General features: G+C 44.3%; 1 protein-coding gene across 1 annotated transcript; it reads right to left on the bottom strand.

The window, feature by feature from the left end:
• Window positions 1-333: 333 nt before the first annotated feature.
• RSPH9 (radial spoke head component 9) lies at window positions 334-18,032 on the bottom strand (the record flags this gene model as incomplete). Its single annotated transcript, XM_084202192.1, has 5 exons — window positions 334-494; window positions 15,961-16,107; window positions 16,675-16,804; window positions 17,479-17,641; window positions 17,806-18,032. 5 exons carry the CDS (start codon window positions 18,030-18,032, stop codon window positions 334-336), a joined length of 828 nt encoding a protein of 275 aa, XP_084058318.1.
• Window positions 18,033-19,088: the final 1,056 nt, after the last annotated feature.

Genomic DNA, 19,088 nt, shown 5'->3' with positions numbered 1-19,088 from the left:
AGTGACACATTACAGGGAGAGCTTGGGGCTAATGACGCCAAGGTTGTGTTCAATCCCCATACGGGCCATTCATTTAAGGGCTGGACTCGACGAGCCTTGTGGGTCCCTTCCAACTCAGAATATTCTGTGATTCTCTGAATTCCATCTGGAGTTCAGGGAGGATTGCGTACAATGTAGTCCTAGGGAAAGAATCAGGGCCAGCATCCAGGCACAGAATCCTGCTCAAAGTGCAGAGGTTTCACATTTTTATTAGAGCAAGCAGTAAACAAAATTTTCCTAAGTATAAAATGTAGATCTTTTCTAGTTCTTGAGTCCTTCTTCCAGATAGAAGAGTCACAGCATGAAGGGCAGATCGAGATTCTTCTCACCAGTACCAAAGTAGACGTAGCCGAATTGCTTGGTCATCGGGACATGGTAGAATGTCAGTCCCAGCCACAGCAGGCTCCGCAGCACCACCACACTGCCTCCCTTCTCCAGCTGGATGCTCCAGGAGCCTGTGAGAAGATGTGCAAGTGAATCACAGGAAAAGAGAAAGAGGCAGCGCTCCTGCAGCAAGTTAACCTCAGCTGAGAGAAGGGCTGCCATGGGTTCTGCCTGAAAGGCTGCACTAGGGTTTGTGACACCTGAAAGGAGGGAAGTCGGGGAGAACATAAACCTCGATGCCCTGTTTTCCTTTTGTCAGTTCAGCATTGCAGGCTGCCCTCATTTCCAGATGTCTGTCTAGGTTCACATAGTAGCATATTCCCATGGCTATGGTGGTGATGTTTTATGTGTCACAGGAAGGGACCCTCAAGCTCCAGACTGGTATAGCTGATCCCCAGGAGAGGCTGCAGCTATTCTTGGCTGTATCTGAGTGGGCAGCAGTTACTCCAACAAGCTCTGCCACCTACTTGGTGGAGCTAATAGCTGTAGAGAGCCAAGATGAGCTATAGCAATCCTGCATAGGAATGAAATTTGTCCTTAAAATAAACTTCTAGCATTAGTAGTGGGAAGAGAAAGAAGGTGCTTTCCTCCTTCAGGGAAGACTGGTTTCTCTGATGCAGCAACTGGAAAAAAATGAGAGAATGAAAAGTAGGGTATTTCCTATCTGAGAAATATATGGAAAAGGTTAATTCTCTTCAGTCTTTCTTGGCTCCACCGTTGAAGAGGATGTGCGTGGTAGGGGCAAAGGGATTAGTTTCCACATTAATTTTGTTTTGGCTCCACAGAAGAGGTTCAGAGCCAGTGTGAAAATGCAGTTTCTTCTGGATACAAGGAGCTCAGAGCCTCTGAGTATTTATTTTGCATCTGACATGACAGCTTGGGAATTGTGCCAGAGGGAGGGGGCTGAAGCATCAGCTTGGATTCAGTGCCGGAGGGCAAGGAGCTGCCAGGAGAAGAAAATACCAACTTCAGCACCAAATCAGTAATACCTAGAGACTACAATGTAGGGAAGAAGGGTCTTCCTGAATCTCTATCTAAAAAAAACCAGGAGCAGGCCCAAATTAAAAAAATGTGGTTGGAACTGTCAGGCTACAATTGGCCTAGAGTCAAGCAGTCAGCCTATCTGTACCCAAAGCCAAAATCTGCCAATTCCAGAATAAGCACAAAGCACATAATGTGTTGGGCTATTTAGGCGGTATTCATCTTTGTAGATAATTTTAGGCTCATTAATTTTAGGCTCATCAATTTATGCTATGATTCATGCTTACTCATGTCACGGTTAGCCTGGGGAAGGGCTTCTGTGATTGCTGTCAGCTGCGTGTCCTCCCGCTCCCACTCACTCGTGACTCTTGGCCAATTTTAGTCACATCTGACAAAGGGCTGAAGGACTTTAACACCTCAAGTTCCTACAGCAGGTCTCCCTGGGATGTGGCCCAAGGGCTGACTGCAGCTCCTGGAGCTTTGGTCTGCCAGCAGCTGCAAGGAAGCACAGGCGGCCAGGCCTGCCTGGCAGCCACGAGGCAGCAGGTAGCTGGGCAGTCCGCGTTGGTGCAGCCTTGGGCTCTTGTGTGCTCCCTTGCAGTAGATGTTATCTCACATGCAGTTCATGGCAAACTACAGTAGCTGAGGGAAGGAGGGAAGTTGAGGGGAAATGTTAATGTGGTGGCTATAGAATCAGAAAGGAACAATACAATTCAAAACCCTGTAAAAACAGGTGTTGAATTGTGCTGCTCACCTGTTACTGAACTCTTCACTTCGTATTTCTGTACTTCTCAAAATTTTCTTGGCCACCACTCTTTCCTCTGCCTCCTTCAGTAGCAGGTTCCACATGTTTGTTATAATATGCAAGTCTTGTGTCATCTCTGATCTGCTACCTTTCAAAGTACCCTCTTCAGTCATGTGCAAATGTGGAAGTCAGTGAACAGCAAGAATACCTACCTCCTTTCTGACAGACTGACTTGAGCTGCTGGACAGAAGTACAAAACAGACATTCACAGTCAGGAGATTTCTGCTTTGGAGAACTTACTTCTGACTCACTCTCCTCCACATTTCCACTAAAGACAAACAACTGGGGTTGCAGTAAAGTAGAGGACTACTTCATATCAGACAGTCAATACAGGTGTGTGCCATCTTTTCACCTTCCCTGCACTGTGACATTCTTTACACAAGTCCTAGGTACAACATGAGCTAATATCTTCACAAGCAGTGGTTTCACATACAAGGCAACCCCAATCTCCCATCCAGTCTCTCCAGTCTCCACTCATATGGACACAAACCGTCCTGGATCTTTTTCATACCTGGAGTAAAAATTATGGTTCAGCCACTGGGGTTACAAATCCTGACTGAGGGGATCTGCGTGTTCTTAAGAAATTCCATCACATGGATAGCATAGAAACCCAGATGAGGAACACTTTGCTACAAGGCAGATCATCCAGTGACTGAAGCACTACAGCCATTTGCTGTCAAAGGACAAGCTTTCAGTTTCTTGAACTTTGTCTCTAAGAGACAAGACACACAGGCTGATCAATCTCAGCAGAGTATTCATCAGCAGTTGACTGCACTGATCAAAGGAACTTCCCATGCACCTTCACACCTGGCAGAAAGGGACAGATACAATTGAAGATGGCTCCATTCACTTTCACAGTACATCTCTGAAGGCTGTGATCTACAGTTTCTACATTTCCCTGTCATCTGTCCAAGCTGCCAATTCTCAAAGAGCTTGAATTTGTCATTTCAAAAATGTGAAACCTTTGGGGAATATTAATTATTATTGTTATACTTTCCAGCTCCTCTCTGGCCCTTCATTCTGCATGTAGTTCTACACAAATATGAACAGTAAAGTTTTGCTGATGCTGCAGAAGCCTTCCTGTGAAGTGAAGGCCTGAACAAAACCAGGCAGGTTACGTAAGGGCAATCCCATCTGGACTAGCACAACATAGGTTGAGCACAGGAAAAAATTACAAGAAGCTGTCTGGAACTGTAATGTCATTTTCACTGGCATCCTGTTTTCAGCCAGAATGATGATTAATCCTAGAGCTGCTCTTTATTCTGCAGAGCCAAAGAGTAGCAGCGGTGCCACCTTCCACCTTCTACTAACTGGATCACTAGACACATTTTTCTATTTTAATCATCAAAGGTGATTTTTTCAATATACTTATCCAGACTGGACTTTTGCAATACACAAAACCCATTCAGAAACTGCATTTGATACACAATGCTGGTGTATCTTCTAAGAAGAGATTACATTAAAGTTCTGGAACCTCTTTGGAACCTCTTTGGGTTCTTTAGACTTTTTCATAAAGGAAAAAAATTTAGAACCTGTTATCTCATTACTTGTTCCCCCCCCCCCCCCCCGCCATTCCTCACCACATCAGTTGTATTTGAGGAAATGCTGTATAAAACAAAATTTGAACTTGTGAGACATGGAGAAAGTTGTTCTCTGAGAAAGATACAGGACACTTGTGTTGTCTTCTGTCACAGCTCAAACCTCACAACACTCAAACAATATGCTTTTTTTGGGGGAGGGCCCACCTTTCTTGTCAGAGTTTGAAATATTGATGTCATAAATCACTCCAGAAAGTAACTAATGAACAGGATGCAATAATCACTTAAAATAAATATGCCACCTTTTCTTCCTTAAGAGAAAATCTTAGAAACGCATTTAATGAAGCAATATAAAAAGGAATGAGAAGTATGAAAATTAAATGCTACTTTCATCCTTTTTCTTTTTCTCTCTTTTGTTTTTTAAACTTCTGTGCTATTACAGATGGTTGTTGGGGGAGAACCATCACACAGATAACTTCAGGTCTCCATTACTATAAAAATCTAGAATTAGGCTGCTGGGTCGAAATACTTTCTATCACTGGTTGAGAATATTCCATGGCAGTCCCTGTGTCCGACAATATGCCTCTTACTGAGAGACTGGGAAGCTCAAACCATCAGTCTGTAAGGTACATCAAGATTCCTAGATATAAGTTGTCAAGAAAATAAGATTTTATTGTAAGATTTGCATTGGAGACAATACAACTAAAATTAGGGGACAGCAAGTTAAGGTTGGATTTCCTAGACTTAAATACTGATTTTTACTTGCATCTCTGTGTGTGCTGTCTCTAAATCAGGCAGCAGAGTTAACTGCACACATCATGTAAAGCTCACTGAGGTGCAGGGAACTGGTCGTTGCTCTCACACAAGAGATTCCTATCAGTAACACTGCTCTGGTGAGGTTCCCAAAGTTCAAAACACATTTCTGAAAAGAGCAAATTAATATTTAAGCTGCACCCAGCAAACTTAAGAAAGCCAAGCAGGCTTTCTGTGCTGAAAGTATTGCCTGTTGCTGCTCCAGAAGGGAAGGGAGGGAGCTGCTGTGTGGGAGGAAAGAGCATGGGAAAAGTATCCGCTGGATGAAGATCTGGAGCTTCCTATTCCCTCTTTGGATCAGGCTGCAGCCTCCACCCCTCCAAACTCAGGCAGGAATTCTGAGGAGTTCCTTACATCTTTCCCAAACACAAAAGTCCTTTGAAGATCCTGATGCTCACCCCGTGTTAAACCACTGCCTTTTTTATGGCCCTTCAACAGCTGCCAGAACACCAGGGCTGAATTTCAAAAGTCAACCTCCTTCTCAGCTTCTTCTTCCTTTCCAGTCGCCAATAGAAATCCCTGTCTCATCCCCCATGTCTGCCTCAGCTATGGGCTGAATCTCGTAATCCACAGAAGCAAGAGGGTGCGTGAGACATGAGCTTTTAAACAAAACCCTTCCAAGAGGGCTGTTTGCAGAAGAACTTTCCTGCTGTAACTGGTCCACTTGCAGTATGACCTCTCATAACACTGCTGCTTTGGAGGTGATTCAGCAATGCCTCATTTCAGGGCAAGCTTGAGAAGAAACAGCTTTAAGAGCTAGACAGCCTGATAGAGAGGCTCCACATTGCAAAAGCTCGCAGAGGGTCATAAAAGTGACATTATCAATTCTTCTTCAAAGGAGGAAATGTCTCAAGGGAAAAGCAGCCACAGCGTGGTTGCACTTACCATTAACACATTATGCTGCCACAAGAGCAGGTTACAACATCTATTGCTGCAGTTAGTCCTGAATGAGAGTGAAGTATGGAGTCACAGGACAAATATTAACACCCAGAGAGGGGCAACATAACCATTTCCCTCTGCAAAAGCAGCCGCTGCTTGGCTGCATGACCCCAAGCACTTAGAGCTGACAAAGCCTCACTACACCCGTGGGATTTAGCTGCCATTTCCCTCCAACAGAAAATCCTACACGGGGAAGAGCTTCCTACTTCTAATTTGTTGTCTGTAGGGAACAGAGACAAATTGCAAACCGGAGCAGCTGTAAGGAAAGGTCACCGCGCTTTGGCTCTCAGTAAATTGTGCCACACCGACATTTCACGCACAGCCTACCAGCCATAAGGACACATCCAAACAGTCCTATGTGGGGCCCAAACCCCTTCGTGCCACTTACTGGCTGCAAACTAAATCTCTTCCATTTGCTTGACACACCACCTGCACCCCATATGTTAACACTGCTGTCAATATTTCCAATTCCCCATATAACTATTTAATAATAATTAAATAAAAACACAGACTGGTTGCAGGTTCAGTACTATTTTTAAAAGCCTCCAGAGCCAAGAAAGCACAGCTTACAGTCAGATGCTGCCAAGTGGGTCTTGCATGGTCCTAATGCCTGCCATGTCCTTGACACACAAATACCACCATGCCCAAAACCCAAAGTAAAATGGTCATACTTTAGAGGCTTTTCCTCTCCATTATCCTCTCCCACTGGGGATGCCTCTGCAGTAGAAATGATTTTGACAGGCCCAGGCCTTCTATTTACACATGAAGAACCTGTTCCCCGGTGACAAGGAAGACTCAGGGATTGCAGTGCTGTACCTGATACACAGTATTCAGGTACCTCCAAGTAAAAATGAAATTCAGGCCTGAATGTTATTTAGATGTCTGACAACAGTGCTGCTTAATCCAGCTGAAGCAGCCTCTGCCCTCAAACCCTTATTACCACCCTCATCATTTTTCTGCCATAGAGACCACAACAGTGTTTATTTACTGCTTAGTGAGTCAGGTAGGGGAAATAATCTGGCTGAAAAATATACTACAGGGAAATAACATTATTTTTCCAGCTGGAATCTGCACAGCCAGCAATGCCAACACAAAAGAAGGGACAATACACAGAAATAAATGAGCACCAGGGAATGGGAAGGACTGAAAAAGCTAGCACTGAAGTAATACACATCAAATTAGAGCCTCCCTTATAGCTCTGTTAGTTTGCCCTTTAGTCCTAAATCCACCTGATAAAACAAATCAAAATGAAACAAAAAGATTCTAATTAAGAGAAAGATGAAGACTGCACAGAAAGCATTAGAATAAAGACTGGGAATAGGGCTGTGCACTAGAGGAAACAGCAAGACCATATGAAATCAAAACTTATAAGGAGTAGGAAAAACTGATTAAAATCCATGCTATTTGTATTCTGACAATTACAGAATCACTGAATCTTGGGTTTTCTGTAATAAATTTAGAAATCTTTTGGAGTGGCAAATCACCTCCTTCCAAAGCACAAGTTTATGCTGGGTCTCATCACGCTCCATATTTCTTGTTCAGCTGGTCGCTGTGGAAACGTGTTTGGAGCGTGCCAGGAGTCACGTAGCATCTACCTGGGGAGCCCCTGCATTAATCCGTCACCTTCGTGGGTTTCTCTGAGCCCATTGGTCGGTGGGAAGAAAAAGGAGTCTCTCGCCCCTCCCTGCTCTGAATGAAAGACGCTTCCTCTAAATCTTGCTACAGGATTTCAGGCTCAATTCAGCTTCTTTGGGGCTTTTGTCACCAAACAAATGTGATGTCTTTGAAAGAAAGATTAACAGTTTGATGAAAGGATGCAATGGGCAGCTTTGTTCTAGCCTGCTTCCCCTAGAGCTTTTGGTCACTGTCACTTTCTTACCCACGGGAGAATATCTGTCTGACTCTCAGAGGAGATTATGGCCACCTTGTAAGATTTTTCCTCTCCTGGAAACAAAGCACTGGCCACTTTGAGGAGGTGATAATGATGAACAGGGGCTGGATTAGGGGCAAAGAACCTCACATTGATCTCTGAATTCTGAGAAAACACAAAGGAGTCGATGCTGGGATTCAAAACCCACCAAATGCTTAGAGCACATCCAGTTTGCTCTCCTGCAGGAGGGGCAAGTCCACAAGCCCTGTCAGTCCCCCAGTTGTAATTCTTACCTCATCATCAAATTAGCAAGGCTAGTTAAAAGAGCTTGGAATGAGGAACAGATGGCACGGATTATAAACTGTTGATGTTTTTGTACTAAACTAGATACGAATGCTGGACCAAATTACCCGAAGAGTTTACCAGTTTCTGAGAATGTCACACTGAGCATTTCCACATAGTACAGTGCAGTGCTAATTCTGAACACTAAAGGCTAAGCATCTTTTAATGCCCGTGATAGCCTAGCTATTTCTGCTCAGCATAACTGCTGTACAAATATACCCAAAGATGAACTGTCATTTGTCCTCTTCCCTTTACACACTGCCACACACACCTTCAGCATGCAGATTTTCAATCCACATGATATTTGTGTACAGTAAAACAAGATGATGCTAACTGGCTTCTTTCTTTCAAAAGCCCTGTGGCCAAATGGGCAGCAAACAACAAAGGAAAGCTATACGCAGGGCTGGCACCAATGCCAACGACTGCACAGACATGACTTGCCACTCCTTGGAGCCCCTTCAGAAACAGATCACTCCTAGCAAAAGCTGACCTCGTTCTGACTTCAGTGACACACAAACTGTCCTAGGATTTTCCCCACAAGTAATTTTTCATCATTCCCTAGAGAAAACGTTAGGCCAAGGCAGACTGATGTGGTGATAAACCTGCAGCTTCTGGTTCTATAAGGCTTTACCAGCATTTCCCATTATTTTAGTTCAAGAAAGTTCATCTCCTTTTTATGTCAAAGGAACTAGGAGCTTAAATGGAGACAGGGTGGGTCATGATTTCTTTCACTGAGGAGAATAAAAACCTTTAAATAAAACCCTTTTCAACCCTGGAAAGTTACTACGAAAGCTCTGCTTCTGTCCTCATTCTTTCCTACAGCAGTCTGGAGGGTGAAGGACTCCACCACAGGTTTCAGTTGATGGGCAGTCCTGTTCCAGTATAAACTCATCCAAGGTCTGACTAAACAAGAGCCTGAGGTGATACAGACCCAGGACCCAAAAGCAGTGAATACGCTGCGTTATTACACATAGACACAAAGCCCAAGGCAAACAGACTCCTTTCCAGCAATCAAAGCAGACCATGATCAGCCAGAAGCTCTAATACTAGCTGGCCCAGGAGTCCTCCTACCCCATGAGTCGTGCTGCCACATGACAGGTTCCAGTCTGATCCTGAACTCCTGAGCAGGCAGCACCCCAGCTTGCAGGAGGGATAGCATCTTGTCTTGCTCCCAGGCAACTTTCTGGGGTCACTGCAGGAATGGCCTTAACAGCCTCTGCACATCACTGGCAAAAATTAAGAGTGACCCTACTTTTGAAGAATGTAGGGGACATGCTTATATATTGTGTATGTCCATTCACATGCATGTCATCTCTAAGGATGCTGAGAAAGCCATTGAAAAGCTTAGTGACCATTCCAGAAATTGGCTAACCTTAAAAGGGAGAGAATATATTCTCTATACCTACAGTTCAGGAGGCCAGTATGCCACACACAGTCTGGAAACTCAGGACATACCTTTTCCTTGATTTGATGCTGCTCTTGGTGATTTTCTTTCTCATTTTACTTTTTCGTGGTTTCCTTTTCTGTGCTCAGCACTGACAATGCTGGCATCATAGTGCACCCTGCTGGAAGGCAGCAGCTAGAGTCGTCCTGGAATTATTTCTAGGGATGGCCGACTTCAGTTTGAACAGAGAAATTCAGGTACCAATGCTTTTACTAACAATCCGCTAAGCCAGCTACTGGGTTCGATTTTCAGATCAGAAATCCTCCTGTTCTGATGTACGCTCATCTGGTTTTCTCATTCTCTAACACTGTATTTTAAAGCTTGTTTGTCAAAACTACTTGTATTAATGTCAGGTAACTCCACGGGATTCTGTAGCTCAGTTTCACACATTCACCAAGCCTAAGGATCACATCTCCTAACGAGGAATGAGGATAGCTGTGAGCCATGCTAGATATTTCAGTCTACATTTTCGCTACCTCTTTTTGTCCTTGCAAACATCAAGTACTGCCCTCTCATTTATTATGAGTCTTTTAGTTTGGATTTCAGTGAGACAGCTTGAAAAGCCTTGTCCCCGTGTGGCTCTTGGCAGGCTAAGGAGTAAAGTGCTCTCGCTCTCGGCTTTCACAGAGCTGGGGAGGTGCTGCTTATTGTTAAGCAATGAAAGGGGAGGGCTCAGGTCACATCTGCGAAATGTTAGTGGAGAAGGGAGGCTGGGTGAAAGTAGGTGGCCAGCACAGCATAGCACTTCGCTGGATTTTGCGAGGCCACTAGGGAGATAGGCAACCATTTGTCTTAGAGCCCTGATAAAGGGCCCTTGCCTCTGGTGGCTGGCTGGGGGCTGTAAATACCTCTGCAGACACAGACTCTTCAAATGGCTGGAGACCGAGGCTGATAGGGGATTAATCGCCTCGAAGGGAGGAGGGAGGGGGGAGGGGGATCGAAAGCAAGTTAATTAGCTGTGTTAATGTATGGAGATAAAGCAGGGTCGTGCCTCCTGGCCTTCTTCCTTCCTGCAGCCTGACTTTTGGGACAGCCATGATGGGGCTACCAAAATGGCCCTTGGGAGCAGCCATGGAAACTATCTCCCACTTAGAAAGGCAGCCCTCCATCTTCAAGGACCCATTAGGCACCAGCTCCTGCTAAACCGATAAAGACCGTGCTAATGAACCTCAGATGACAGAGGTTACTGTTCTAACCGAGGCTACTGTTCAGCAAGCCTACAGAAAAGCTCGTGCTCAAAGTTTTCAGCCAAAGAAATGGCCACATATCTCTTTGTCTGTAATGTTGTAAAAGGAGTGCTCCAAAACCACTGCACTTTTGGGTGAAGAAAAAGCTACAATCCAAGTGGCTGTCACTTTCTCCCCAGTCAAATGGTAAAGGAGCTGGAATGATCTTCTGTCTAGGCACTTCTTCTACCCTACCTTCATTTTGAAATGGCAAGTAGACAAGACTCACTGATTCACCCTGTCACTGTATACCCATTTGGACTGATGCTATAAAATCTCTCCCGGGAATAAAGAGCCACAATGGCAGTAAGTCAGAATCTCCTCAGCCCTCTTTTGAGCCCTCACATATCATAGTTCAGAAAGCACTGCCAGCTGAAATGAGCTGACTTGCACTTGGAACCCATTGTCACCTTTGTGTTACTGTCACTGACAATGAAGAAGTCCAAGCTGAACATCACCCTCCATGGCTGCCATCAAGTTTATGGCCAGGCACACCAGGAATCTGGACTCCTACAAACCACTGCCCATTAAACTGAAGTCACTTATGCATATCTGGGGCTATCAACTTGTATTTGCATTTGACTAAAACACAACTCCCAGGAAGACATCCAGCATGATGTTAAGATACCAAGAGACATAGGCTCATCCATTACCCTTGCTAACTGGTAATCTTTTCACTCTTAGAAATTGTATCTCATTTTTCATTTTAGTTCTGGATATAATTTTTAGCTGCTGATTCCTGTTATGCCTTTCTCTGCTATAATAAATACATCTTCAGTACCTAATACTTAAACTCCACAGAGTATTTACACAGTGTAATACAGCCATTCTCACAGGCTTCTCCTCAAGATAAACAGATTGAACTGTTTATGTCTCTCACCAGCCCTTGAATAATTTTGTGACTCTTTTCTACAACTCTCCAGGTTTTCAATATGCAGTAATCTAGTTATGATTCCACTAACTGTATATGCAAAAGTAAAGTCACCCCCCTGTTCCTGGTTGCTAGACCCTTATTTATGTATCTGCAGATCAAGTTACCCTTTTAAGTCTCAGGATCAGCCTGGGAGCTGATGTTCAGTGGGTTGTGCCTGGATTTCCTTTCAGAACCATAGATTCTAGAATACAAATCCCAAAGTCTGACTTACAGTCCTTACTTTCCTCATGTGACTTTGCAAAATGTACTGTATTTAAGTAAGCCCAGTTTTCCAGATGTCTGTAGCCATCCTGCCTTGTCATTATTTATCTCTACACCAACCCTGTATTTTCAGATCATTTATAAATAAGTTGAATAATATCAATATTGGCACTGGCCCCTTTCTGACCTCTCCCAGAAATACACCCATTCACTGGATTCTGAATCACAGCTGCTAAGGAAGATTAAATTTAGGGGAATAATTCTGCAATGCCAGGATTTATTAAAGATTATTATGCCACAAGTCTCCTGAGATAATGATTTCAGAAGTAACTGATCTGACTCTGCCATTTTAATGTTTTTGATCCACAGTAAATGTTGTTTAACTCTACACTCCTTTAGCAAACAGTCTGAAAACTGTCTGAACACAGTACATTATTGTCTTTGCTTGATGCAAGTCCATATTCTTTCCAAAAAGAAACCAGAAAAAAATCGAGCTCTTCTGCCCTTCCACATGCTTTTCAGCCTTTTTACCATCACCAATTAGTGACAGTACCTTTACTATGCTTTTTTTTCTTCTCAATATAGTTTAAAAAAATATCTGCCTTAGTGTTGTCACGGACTACTCTAGCTATTTTGGCTCCCTTTGTCATACTCTACTTATTATAAATTCCAATTTATATCAATCATTAATCATTCCAAACCTTCTGCATTTCCTTTTATATGTCTTTTTTTAATTCTAATTTCTACTCTTCATCTACAAGTGAACTGTGGTAGGTTTTCAGCCAAAAGCAGCTATTTACTGACTGGGGGTCGTGACTTTTGAAGAAAGTCTTCTCATATAAATCCTATTTCCACTCATATCTTTTCCTATCTAGACATACCTCCCCGCCAACATCAGTTTTTAGCACTGTTCTGTTGGTGTCCCTTATCTCCATATCAAAGTGATCTGATTCAGTAATCTGTAACAAACCCTCAGAGTCAAGTCATTGCTTTTCTGAATTGCAGTTTGAAAGTGCCAAAGACCTGAATTCTCCATCCCTTGTCTCACTTCCTTCCAAGCTTTCCATTCTACACTCCTTCCTCAGGCCTTCACTCATCCCCTTTCTTTATCCTTGCAGAATGGGGCACAGACTGATCTGATACCAGGGTCACACTGAGATCAACCTTCCCCCTCCATTTTCACTTCCCCATTATTATCAGTGCCTGAAATGTGTCTATTATTTCATATCTTCACAACATTAGGTCATCAAGTGAAAATGCTGTAGGCATGCTAGGAATTATTGCTATTTGCTTTGCCATTCCATTATCTACAAGCAGATGTAAAACTGCCACAGCCCTAGTTCCTGAAATACTATGTCCAGGGTTCCAAACTCCATGCAGCAGAAAGGACAACTCTGGCAATGTGCCAGTAGCTGAATGGCCACATCTAATTGTGCATAAAGTTGAGCAGATTGTCTGCTTAGACTAGAGCAAACAAGCTTATCTTTAATGCAGACATATGGCCAGCAAAACCTACAGATCCCAGCATGCAACGTTCTGCCCAGCTGGCCATTTGGATCAGGATTAAGCATTACATGATCTGATACTGTGGTGACAGAAGATCTGTATCACAACTCCTCCATGTTCATGCTATTGAGACAAGGTTCTCATTTCCCACTTTTCTCTAGAATAATTTTTAAATATGCATTTTTTAAAAAAAAAAGCTAAGTTGGTCACTTGTCTGTGGGAGCTGCGACGCCAAGAAAAAACCAGACAGAATGCTTAAAGGAGGAGCAGCAACATATTCTGAACTTTTAAAGTGCACAGATAACCTAATAGACACACAGACAGAATCTGGAACCTGCAAACACCACAGATATCACCGGTAAAGATAAGAATGCCAGACAGTTTTGTTACAAAACTCCAGGTTTTCCAATTTTGCACTAAACTCTGCTTTTACCATTGTTGCCTTTATTCAACCCAGTTTTAACTTCCTTTCTTCCCACCTCTCAGCTGTCATATAAAATGTTCTCTCTGCCTCCAACTTTCCATTCTGTAAGACACCTCTGCTCTCCTATAATGACACACCATATATCTTACAACAGTTACCCCCTTGACAGCCATCACAGATGCTAAGTCTCCAATTAATAGAGAAAACTATTCCAACAGACTTGTTACTTTTAGACAGGTTAAAATCAACCCTTAATCTCTCAGTTCTGTTCTTTAGGTCTTTTAAGATGCTTGGGGAATTTAGCCAATTAAGGCTGGGAGCGTCACTCCAATGTCACTTACTCCCAAATCACTTCTTATGTATTTATTGAGAAAAGAGACAATTCTAGCTTCAGTCACAATTCTAGATGTAATAAATTTGAGAATTCCTACTTCTGCTCTGACAATAACTGTTCAAGACAGGATCTAACCAGGAGAGTCAAGAAAAACTTCAGGTCAAAATGAGGGGATTTGCCAGAGCTATGAACAACATGTCAATAAATAGAAAAAAACACTGTCTACTTTTCCTTTTCTGTCAGGACCAACAAGCACTGTCAGAGCTCAAGGAAAGTAATCTGAGAACCAGAGTTTGAGTATCTCACAACCAGGAGTGAATCTGGCAAAGCCATGCTGATAAAATCAGCAGAAAGCCTGTGTCTATCCTGTTTTGTTTTTTTTTTCCCCACATTTTCACAAGCAACCAGTACTTTTAGGCAAACTGAATGCTTGTTAAAGGAGGCTGGGTTGACCTTTCTTTAATGTCAGAGCTCCTATCTGCATGTGATAGAATGCAATTAGAGAGGCTACATGCCTTGCTGATCCTGTAACCAATTCCTGTCTTACCTCCCTCACCTCCTTCACCCCATACCCGAATTCAGGACAGAGCAGGCAGAGCTGCACAGGCACCATGAAGAATCTTCCCTGGCATTAAGAAGCACTCAGCTGCACTTTAACTCAGGTAGTCTTTCAGAGGCAACTTTTTTAAGGATACTGAAATCTACACTAACAGCAACATCCACCTGGGGAGGGGCTAAAGGTTCATGCTTACACAGACATCAATCTGCCACAGGAACACAATCACGACAGTGGCACAGCTGACCCCCACTTTCTATCTGCTGCCAGGTAAAATACAGCTACAAGTCGAATTGGATTTGGAGACTTTGACAAAGCCACCATCTTCATGTCTAACACACGGTGTGTCTCCCCACCGTGAGGAAGGGAGGAAAAAAGAGGGGGGAGCAGTGGGAAGGCAAACAGTAGCAAAACCTGAACTTCCATACAACACTGCAGCTAAAATTTTCTTAGGAGCTATCTAGGATCTAATCCCTCTTGCAATTCTGCTTTGAGTGAAAAGGGCAACCTCAATGAGCCAGTGTATGTAAAAATGTGCAGTCTGTCCAGACTACCCCTCTGGAAAATGGCTGCATAAGGACACTCCCAGTAAATTGAAGAGTGGTTTAGATTTTAGCAGTTTATGCTCTGTCAAAAATGTTCAGAATTCAGGCAGGAGCTCACATTCCCAGTTCTTCTTTTTGCCAAAGGGACAACTGGGAGGAGGGGGTTAGAAGAGAGAGGAAGGGAGGGAGAGAGAATCTGAAAAGCTATTTACAGCATTGGCAATTCACTGTCCATCCACTCGATTCCATCTGACACAGTCACCTAGTGTCCTATCCTACTATTCCTTGACAGGAATAAAATAAAAAAATCTAAGTTTGAATTGTTTCCCTAGAATCTCCCTAGACAGAGGACATGAAAACACTTGGTCCAATCCAAAAAAATTGTAGCAAATCAGCAAGAACAGACAGAAACAAATAACAAGCCGCTCCCATATCTTTAGAGAAATATCTTGCCAGAGGGATCCCTGGAAGAGACTTTAAATATATTTGCAGTTGTCCAGCAGAACAGCAGAGATGTAAACTGAAGATACAATCCAGTATGCCTGTATTTTTTATTTCTTTCACGGTGTATAATCCTTCCACAGTGCAGACTATTCCAACAAAGTTTATCCAAGGAACATTTGAATTCAGCCTCTTCAAGATATCAGCTTGGTGTTAATGAGACCCCATTTAGATAAAGAAGAGAAATACTGGGTGGATCAAGAGGTGTGAAATACTTCAAACCACATAAATTCTCTCTATCACTGGTGGAGTTATCTCTCCCAATAGGGTCACCAGTTGTCACAGGCTTTACAGGAGTCAGGAGGGAATATGGCACTGAGGCAGAGCGTGGACAGACCTGTTGAGAGGATGTGACAGCCCTGGTACACTTACATCTTTCCATTTTAAGCATGTAGCATTGCTTAAAACAGGAAGTAACTACAATATTTAATAAAGGATAAAGTTCCTTTACAGAGTCACAGAAGCTTCTCATACCACCTCGACAGTAACCCACACCAGTCCCCTCAGTGCTTCCAAGGCTACTCAAACTTCCCTATTGCCTCCCCTCTCACTGCATCTGTTGATTTTGCTACCTTTACCTTGTGGGATATCATGCTCCAGAGAATTTAGAAAGTCGGTGGATGGGTCCAGGTCAGCCTTTTCCAGCAGGGTTTTATTCTTCAGGTTAGCAGGCTCAGTGAAATGGAAATAGGAACTTAACTTTTTTGCCTCCACCAAGGACAGACCTGTGAACAGCCATTGGTGAACATTACTACACACATGAATGAACTAGGGTAACATTCACTATACCATCTAGTATGACATTGTTTCTCTAATGCCCACAGCCCAGAACAGAATCACAATCTTTCTCCAATAGACTCCACAGAAGGCTTGTCAGAAACAGCTGTCAGCACTCCCTGATGCTGTGCATTGGAGACCACACTGACTGCAGCCCCAGATAACCAGTGGGTACCGACTTGAGGACAACTTTCTGTGCCCATTTGGCCATATTCTCTATCTACATGGACAACTGGCTACTTCTGCAATTGCTAAACACTGCCATAATCTACCATTTATACAGACAAATTACTCAATTTAATGACTCAGAACTATTACTGACTCTTTTCCCACCTTCCAGAGTTGAATCATATGCCTGAACATTAGTGGCACTGGATTTTCTCCTCCCTGTTCATCTTATCCAAGAGGATAAAAAAACCAATTGAAATCAAAACATCAGTTAGTGAAAGTCATCTTAATTTACAGCCTTTATGATCAAAGTACATTTGATCCTGATAAAGACAATCAGAATTTACCTTCAAAGTGTCTGTTTTCATGCACAGACCCAAGAGGAGTCTTCACAAATGCCCCCCGGGGGACGATACCAACTGCTCTGTCTATCTGTTCTATCGTAGCTATGAGCCGGGCCTCCTCCTTGATCACAGGCTTTAAAGAAAAATAGGGAAGTTTTAAAGGCAGGGCTTTCCTTGTTTTCATTTCTGAAAATAAACTTGAGATGACACAATGGACTTATCATCTCGGAGTCCAATGGCACTAAGAGGACCTCAGAAGACATTTCATAGCATAGGACAGAAAACATGGTTAGAAGCAGACAGTTTAGACTCACCAGAGATCTAACTGTCCATCTCTTCATCTGTTCTTTCCTGCCTCTCAATTCACCTACTTATGACTTACATATTCATTTATAAAGAAAGCTGCCTGCAGTTACTATTAAAACTTCAGAAACCGCAGTGAGGATCTGTACCAGTTGTGCATAATAAAGCATATTTACTATTTCTGAGGCCTGTTGAACTTCAGCAAAAACTGAAGGGTTCAATCGTGTTGCTACACAATGACAGCGAGGAATTACAGACAGGGTTATAGAATGTTCTGAGTTGGAAGGGACCCAGAAGGATCATCTTGAGTGAACAGCCCATACAGCGATTGAAACTGCAACTTTGGTGTTATAAACACTGTGCTCTAACCAAGAGGAAATTGTGTATCCTTTGCCTGACCACATGCTCACGCTGCTCATTACAAGCGCGGAGAAGCCACCACCTGCGCAGTGTGAGGGGCACAAATGTAGTGAACAGAGTTCGAAAACGCTGTGCTTTATTTACCTCCTTACCGCTCTGCACCAGTCTTGCAGCAGCTTCTGCGTTTATCTCAGCCAAGTTGTACTCAAAAGAAGGATCCCCCTGAAAGCGGCCCTTCACCTCCTCAGCCAGGGCAAGCATCTCCTCGGTGGCTGGCGTCAGGAGGCTCCAGTCCAAGCAGTTCAAGCTGCCAACGACAAGCACGACTCAGGGCCGAGCCCGGTAAAGGACAGGGCTCGAGAAAACTTCGCCATGCCCCTGGGGGCATTCCCTGAGACTCCCTCCCCAGATGCGGACAGCCCCCCGACCCGCCCGGCCGGCCGCTCCCTCTCCCCGGGGCGGCCCCCGCACCTGTACAGGCGGCTGCGGGGCGCGGCGCGGTCGGGGCCCAGCCCCTGGGCGATGTAGTAGGAGCCGCGCACGCCCTGGATGCAGCCCCAGAACCAGACCCGCTCGAAGCGGTAGTCGCGCTGCACCAGCGGCAGCGAGGCGCCCAGCGCCGCCCGCAGCTCCGGGCTGAGCCCCGCGCCGCCACCCGCCACCAGCGACAGCGCCGCGGGCAGCGACAGCGCCTCCATCGGCTCCGCGTCCCCGTTGCCGGGAGACCGCAGCCCGGCCGGCCGGCGTCACCCCGCGCTTCCGCCGCTGCAGCCACGGACGAGGCGGGCGGCGCCGGAGGTGCCGCGCTCAGCCCGCCCCGCCCGGGACGCAGAGACGCTGCCGAGCAGCATGCCAATAAGGATGCGGTTATGGGTGTCTGCCTGCGCTGTATTCCTCGGTTTCGGGAGGCCTAAATCCAAAGCCAAGTCCAAAACGCAGGCGGGCATACAGTTGTATTGCGCCTGCACCGGGGTACCGCAAAGGGCTCCGTTTGCTTTATTCCTTACATGGACAACAGGGAAAAATAACCGCTTCTGAAGCTCCCTGCTTACAATGTCACTCTTACAGATCCTGAGGAGGGCCATGAAATTGATAAGAGGACTGAAGCACTCCGTCCCCGAAGAAGACAGGCTGGGAAAGTTGGGACTCTTCAGCTTGGAGAAGTTTTTATGGAGACTTCATAGCAACCTTCCACTACCAACAGGGAAGCCAGAGAAGGACTCTTCATCTGGAACAGTAGTGATAGGATAAGGAGTGTCACGTACAAACTGAAAGAGAGTAAATTTAGGTTAGATATTAAGAAGAAATTCTTTACTGTGAGCATGGTGAGACACTGGAACAGGTTGCCCAGGGAGGCTGTGGAAGCCCTAGCCCTGGCAGTGTTGGATAAGGTTGGGTGAGGCCTTGAGCAACCCAGTCTAGTGGGAGGTGCCCCTACCCATAGCAGAGAGTATTGGGACTAGATGAGCTTTAAGGTCCATTCCAATCCCTTAACATTCCATGATTCTGTGATCTTATCTAGCTCATGTACCTCTATAAATAAATGGACTATTTATAAATTACAGCATTTGGATTGCTCTTTGGCAGCTCATTTTGCTGAATCACAGACATCCAGGAAACAGTTCCTGCCCTAAAAACCTTGCCGTCTGGCTTAACACAAAATACAATAAATAAGTAATGAGATTGTGCAGCTGCTTAGACAAATAGAATTTCTGTTTGACGTCTTCAGGAAATTTAAGCTTTTATATATGTGT

The sequence above is a fragment of the Fringilla coelebs genome (genome assembly GCF_963513975.1).
Source record: "Fringilla coelebs genome assembly, chromosome: 3".
Lineage (NCBI taxonomy): Eukaryota > Metazoa > Chordata > Aves > Passeriformes > Fringillidae > Fringilla > Fringilla coelebs.
This window is presented reverse-complemented; position numbering and strand designations above follow the sequence as displayed.